General features: G+C 48.6%; 1 protein-coding gene across 1 annotated transcript in view; it reads left to right on the forward strand.

Annotated features, from left to right (window-relative positions):
- Nucleotides 1-4,853: 4,853 nt before the first annotated feature.
- Nucleotides 4,854-6,975, forward strand: part of cebpa (CCAAT enhancer binding protein alpha) — a 3,611-nt gene continuing 1,489 nt past the window's right edge. The window contains exons 1-2 of the mRNA XM_063189424.1: nucleotides 4,854-5,856; nucleotides 6,256-6,975. The exon at nucleotides 6,256-6,975 is cut by the window's right edge and continues 1,489 nt beyond it. Of these exons, the coding sequence (XP_063045494.1) occupies nucleotides 5,272-5,856; nucleotides 6,256-6,660 (990 nt within the window). The 5' untranslated portion in view covers nucleotides 4,854-5,271 and the 3' untranslated portion in view covers nucleotides 6,661-6,975. The remainder of the gene's footprint in view (nucleotides 5,857-6,255) is intronic.

Here is a 6,975-nt window from a genome sequence, read left to right on the forward strand (position 1 = left end):
CGCGCTGTACCTCCTGTGGCACGCTGTAATAGTCATTATAGCCCCTTAATGCACGCTGTACCTCCAGTGGCACGCTGTAATAGTCATTATAGCCCCTTAATGCACGCTGTACCTCCTCTTTAGTAATGTACTATGACTCAGTGGCACGCTGTAATAGACATTGAAATGTAACTACCATAGCACTACAATACTATGGCACAACACAGGCCCTTTAGTAATGCACCACGACTTGGTCATTGCCATACTAGTAACAAAATCAAGTAGGTAGCAGGCTTCACTCAGGTTTCTTGATAACTTTTAAGGGTGCTGTCCCAAATGAATACTTAGAATCAAAGAAAAGGGGGGCGCACCTTGCATCAATTTTTTTCTTTATTTTTTGTGCACAGACGCGTTTCGGCGTGTGCCTTCCTCAGGCGTCTGTGCACAAAAAATAAAGAAAAAAATTGATGCAAGGTGCGCCCCCCTTTTCTTTGATTCTAAGCATACTGGTAACAACAAATGTATAAAGCCGCGTCTTAAGGGGTTAAGGGAGTCCAAATGAGGGGATGCCAGTGCACCGCTGCACCAGAGAGAGTAGAGAGAGAGAGAGGTTCCATTGGCCCATTGTTTCCGGGTTCTATTATTGCAAGGGGGAGGGGGTGGAAATCCCCCTTTAGGCAGACCTAGGCAGACCTGAGGACTGTTCTATTCAATGCTAGGAGCATTATTATGTGCCCATAGAAACCTATTACATTGGCATATCTCTATACTTAAAGAATTTCTGGCTGCATCCCCCTTTTCCGGGACTTGTGGTCTGCACATGTGCAGTGCGGCCCGGCGGCCCGGTGTGGTGCGGTGCGGTGAGGTGAGGTGGTCGGCAGCCATGCGGAGTGTGATGCAGGGAGATTAATGAGGATTAATCATCTGCATTAGCGGCCAGATTAATCTATAGGATTATCCCACAGCACACACACACACACACACACACACACACACACACACACACACACACACACACACACACACACCACACACAGCACACTTCAGAATTCCACAGCGGCATTAAGGAGCCAGGAGAGTCCACAGCGGGGCCAAGGAGGAGAGGAGGGAGAACACACACACACACACACACACACACGAGCACGCGTACGCGCACACACACGCACGCACGCACACACACACACGCACGCACACACACACATGCACGCACACGCACACACGCACACACACACACGCACGCACACGCACACGCACACGCACACGCACACGCACACACACGCACACGCACACACACACACACACAGGCAGCAGGGAGGTGTGTTGCCAGTGCTGCCTCTCTCTCCTCTCTCCTGCAGTAGAGTGAGACCCACCTATACAGTGTGGTCATTGGGGATGTTTAATAGTCACCCTTTAATAATCGGAAATGATCATGAATGTTAAGTGCAGTTCTAGCTAATGTTGTATCATAACAAGTACTGTACCATCACAACAAACCCTAACTTGCAGCCCTCCTAACTTTTCTTATCTTAAGATATTTTTTGGTCTTTTTGACTTCATTTATGACAGCATAGTGAAGATGGACGGTGACAGGAAGTGAGTGGGGAGAGAGAGACAGGGAAGGACCGGCAAAGGACCCAGGCCAGGAATCGAACCCGGGTCGGACGCATAGTGGAGGGCTGGCCCTAGCGTTAGGCCACGTATACGGCCGGCCCTCCTAACTTCTCATCATCAATACCTGTGTAGTATTTTACACAGGTCACTCTCAGAGTTGTATTAACCCTTTGAGGAGTACCATCACAAATATGTGATTAGAATTTTGCTAAAATTTTGAGTTCTCATTATGATGTCATGAGGACTTTGCAAGATTTTTAACACAGACTTCTATGGGAGCAGTAGAGTGTTCACGTACAATTCTAGAAGAACCTGGGCAAAGTCCTCAAAGAGTTGTAGAAGCAGATGTAGAAGTACAGATGTAATAATTACAACAACAAAGTTGAAACCATGTAATATCATACCACTTGTAATCACATCTGCAGGAGTACTTCAATTTGTACTTAATACAACACCCCAAGTCCTTCATGAATTCTGCATACAATGTGTTGAGGAGAGGAGAAATCGGGGGAAAAAATAAAATAAATAAGAAAAGAAAAACACAAAGCAAAACAAAATAAACCCGCTGTGCCACCTGCAGCTAAACACGGCTTCTTAAACCCCAACGTCTCGAAAACTATAACCCCAACCCAAACACACACACACACACACACACGCACACACACACACACACGCACACACACACACACACACACACACACACACACACACACACACACACGCACACGGACGCTAAACCCAAACACACACTCTCTAAAACCCCGAACCCAAACTCCCTCAAAACACTAACAGAATAATTCTACCTCTGTGTACGGAAGTTCAAAGCTTATTGTCTTAAAGGCTGCAGGACATTGTTCATTCATACTCATGCTGCTGCTTTGGGACTGGAGCTATTAGCAGGTGGAGACGCAGGTTACGTAATTAATTTAAGGGACGATGTGTGAGATTTTTAGTTGTTTATTTCCAGAATTCATGCTGCCCATTCACTAATGTTACCTTTGTCATGAATACTTGCCACAACCGTCAAATTCGAATTATTCATTATGACTGGAAAAATGGCACTTTTCATACATGAAAAGGGGGATCTTCTCCATGGTCCACCATTTTGAATTTCCGGAAATAGCCATTTTTAGCTGCAAAAATTACTGTACTTGGACCATACTATAAAATATTAGTTTATTACTTAGTAGACTTTCATGTAAAGATCAAATTTGGCAATAGGCAGCCCAGTTTCAATGAGCAGCATAGTTGCAGTACCTTTTTTGGCCATTTCCTGCACAGTGTATCTTTAAATGATAATTACTGTTGGACTGAATTATGTAAATAAATGGTAATGCCACTCTTACTTTTGGACTAAATTATGTAATTAAATGGTAATGAGACTATTACTTTTGGCATAGACCAGATCCTCTGACCTAACCCCACACACAGTCATGGATAAGCGGTTAGGGCTTTAGACTTGTAGCCCAAAGGTTGCCGGTTCGACTCCCGACCTGCCAGGTTGGTGGGGGGAATAATTAACCAGTGCTCTCCCCCATCCTCCTCCTCCATGATTGAGGTACCCTGAGCATGGTACTGTCCCGCCGCACTGCTCCCTTGGGGCGCCATTGAGGGCTGCCCCCTTGCACAGGTGAGGCATAAATGCAATTGCATTGTGTGCAGTGTGTACTTGTGTGCTGTGGATGTCACAATGACAATGGGAGTTGGAGTTTCCCAGTTGGGCTTACACTTTCACTTACACACTACAATTATTATGGACTCAGAAAATTACCTGTATGCCAGATTACCAAGCAGTCCAGTCCTGAACAGATGCATCTGGAGTCTGGATTTGGAGGCAGGGGAGAAGTCTGCAAGCCACTAGACGATATGGAGTCTGGATTTGGAGTCTGGATTTGGAGTCTGCAGGTGACGTCAATTCAAGATTTCTTTTATTACATCTCATCACAGGTCCAGCAAATTTATTTGTGTTTTGTCTACTCAAAAGATACATGAATGAAAGTGTGTGTGTGTGTGTGTGTGTGTGTGTGTGTGTGTGTGTGTGTGTGTGTGTGTGTGTGTGTGTGTGTGTGTGTGTGTGTGTGTGTGTGTGTGTGTGTGTGTGCCTGCATGTGAGTGTGAAGAAAGAGAGAAAACAGTGCCTTGGCTATTATGAATAGCTATATGAGGTTATATCTAATATAATAACTTCAGCAGCCACTGAGGGTGCAGATATGATATAAATGGCTATATGAGGAGGCAGTCGGGTATAATAAATAAATATAATATCATCTGATATGGAATCAACAGCAGCTGCGTGGTGGGTGAAGTGGTGAGGGTATAGATTGATATTATTGTATATTATTATGTATTATTATTATTATTAAATATTATACTATACATTTCTATATGAGGTTATGTCCAATATGAAAGCAACAGCTGATGAGGGTGCATAGCCCTTGTCGTATGGCCATAAGATCTGAGATATTATCTGATATGAAACCAGCAGCTGTGTGGTGGGTGAGGTGGTGAGGCTGTAGATCTGATGTTATTGTATATTATTATGTATTATTATTATTAAATATTATACTGTACATTTCTATATGAGGTTATGTCCAATATGAAAGCAACAGCTGATGAGTGTGCATATATGATATAAATGGCCATAAGATCTTAGATATTATTGTTCAGATAGTAGATCCATGTGGTAGCTCTGTGAAGTACATGTCTAAAATCTGGGAGCGCTGGCACGTGTGCCTTCACTAACTTAAATGTATATAGTATATTTTTGTATAAAATGTGTATTTAAGAATGTGTGATGTATTGTTTTAATTTATCTATGTACTGCGCTGTCTCTCATGTGGGCCTTGAGCCTGTAATAAAGTTTATAATATTATCTGATATGAAAGCACCAGCTGTGTGGGTGAGGTGGTGAGGCTGTAGATAGGACTTCACTTGTGGCAGTAGTGGAGTAGACAGATCTGGACCTGTATGGATAAAAGTTTGAGGTGAGACGGAGTTATTCCTCCCCACTGGTGTGTGTGTGTGTGTGTGTGTGTGTGTGTGTGTGTGTGTGTGTGTGTGTGTGTGTGCGTGCGTGTGTGTGTGTGTGTGTGTGTGTGTGTGTGCGTGCGTGTGTGTGTGTGTGTGTGTGTGTGTGTTTGAGGTCGGCTCTGCATGCTGCATACATGCGTCTAGACGTGGCGAGCTCTAGGACCCAGGGCGCGCAGGCGCGTGGGCTGTATAAATGCGCACGCTAATCTGCGAGCTGTCAGTGTCAGAGCAGGACTGTCAGCCTTCGCACGCGGAACACTGAGCTCAGTCTCGCTCCCTCTCGCACCCCTCTCGGTAGGCAGCTCAGGCAGAGTAGAGTAGACACCCCCGTGGAGTTAACTGGCTACTTTCGGTGCCCACGGACAGGCCAGGTCTCCCCGTGAATAGTTCAGACTACTCCCGGTGCATACGGACAGGACAGGTCTAGGCTACACTCTCTCCCTCGCCAAAAGGAGCGCGCGCTGTGCTCGCTGCGGACCTGCCCGCCTATATTTGCACTCTGCTCTCCTGCCGTCCAAGAGGTCTCTCTCCCGGTGCCTAACGGACAGGACAGGTCTCTCCCGGTGCCAGCTTGGCTGCCTCCCGCCTCCCGTGAGTTTCAAACTGGATTCCCGTAGCTCCTCGCCATGCCCGGCGGGTTATAACTTCTCCATGGAGCAGCAGAACCTCTACGAGGTCGCGCCCGCGCACCACCGACCACTACCGATCATCACCCCGAGCCAGCCCGCCGGCCAGCCAGCCTTCTACTACAAGGAGCCCGCGCCCTCCTCCGTCACCAACGGGCACGGACACGGACACGGGCACGGAGACCTCACGGAGATCTACGAGAACGAGAACTCCATCGACATCACCGCCTACATCGACCCCGCCGCCTTTAACGACGAGTTCCTCGCGGACTTGTTCCACAACAACACGCACAAACTACAACAGACCCAACAAGAGAAACTCAAGCTGGCGTCTAACGGGGAGTACGGGGAGTACCAGGGCGCGCCCCAGGGCTCCGTACCTCAGGGCTACGGCTGCATGCCTGGTGGTTACATGGACTCCTCCAACTCCAAGCTCGAGCCCATCTACGGTGACAACCGCATGAGACCCCTCGCGATCAAGCAGGAGCCGCAAGAAGAAGACGGTCACGGTCACGGGGACCTGGGTGGTCACGCGATGCCCCCGACGTACCACCACCACCCCCCTCACCCCCACCTGCACCCGCAGCACATGCCCCATCTGGAGTACCAGGTGAGACTCTTTGGACACTCGCGTTGTTTGGCACAGCTGTGTGTGTGTGTGTGTGTGTGTGTGTGTGTGTGTGTGTGTGTGTGTGTGTGTGTGTGTGTGTGTGTGTGTGTGTGCGCGTGTGTGTGTGTGTGTGTGTGTGTGTGTGCCAGGTGAGACACTTTGGACACACGTTTTGGTCCAGAAGTAAGCCCCCTCCTTAGTTTAGGCACTTTGGACACTTGTAATGTAATGTAAAACACTCCAATGTAATGTGCTCTACTCTACTCTACCAGGTAGCGCACTGCGCGTCGACCAGCACATTGCTGTGTTTTTATATATTTCATTTGGGCCCTATTTAGTTTGCCGCTGTAATGCAATGTGATTTAATGTGATGTAATGTAATCTATTCTGCTCCACCAGATCGCCCACTGCGCCCAGACCAGCATGCACCTGCAGGCCTCCGGGCACCCGACACCCCCACCGACCCCCGTACCCAGCCCGCGCGCACTTACTCCCGGTAACGGGATGAAGATGATGGGCGACCACCACCATCACCGGGGAAAGTCCGGCAAGAAGAACGTGGACAAGAGCAGCATGGAGTACCGACTGAGGCGCGAGAGGAACAACATCGCCGTGAGGAAGAGTCGCGACAAGGCCAAGATGCGGAACGTGGAGACGCAGCACAAGGTGCTCGAGCTGTCCACGGACAACGACAGGCTGCGGAAGCGCGTGGAGCACCTCACGCGGGAGCTGGAGACGCTACGAGGGATCTTCAGGCAGCTGCCGGACGGCTCGTTCGTCAAGTCCATGGGCAGCTGTCCGTAGGGAAACGGGGAATGAACGAGGGGACTTTGGACTTTGGTGGACTAGTCTAATCGCGCGGGCGGTCGTTCGGTCGGTCGGTGGCAAACGGACGGCTGGATAATGCACGCGCCCCGGGCACGGCCGACCGACCTTTAACCCGCCTGAACTCAACGGTGTGTTCTAAAAGCTCGGCAGCTGTGTGTGTGTGTGTGTGTGTGTGTGTGTGTGTGTGTGTGTGTGTGTGTGTGTGTGTGTGTGTGTGTGTGTGCCTTTTGTACAAAAACGATAAGCTGATTGAATCCCACGCCTTTACAGTGGAGTTATTATTGTGTTAGT

The sequence above is a fragment of the Engraulis encrasicolus genome, chromosome 23 (genome assembly GCF_034702125.1).
Source record: "Engraulis encrasicolus isolate BLACKSEA-1 chromosome 23, IST_EnEncr_1.0, whole genome shotgun sequence".
NCBI lineage: Eukaryota > Metazoa > Chordata > Actinopteri > Clupeiformes > Engraulidae > Engraulis > Engraulis encrasicolus.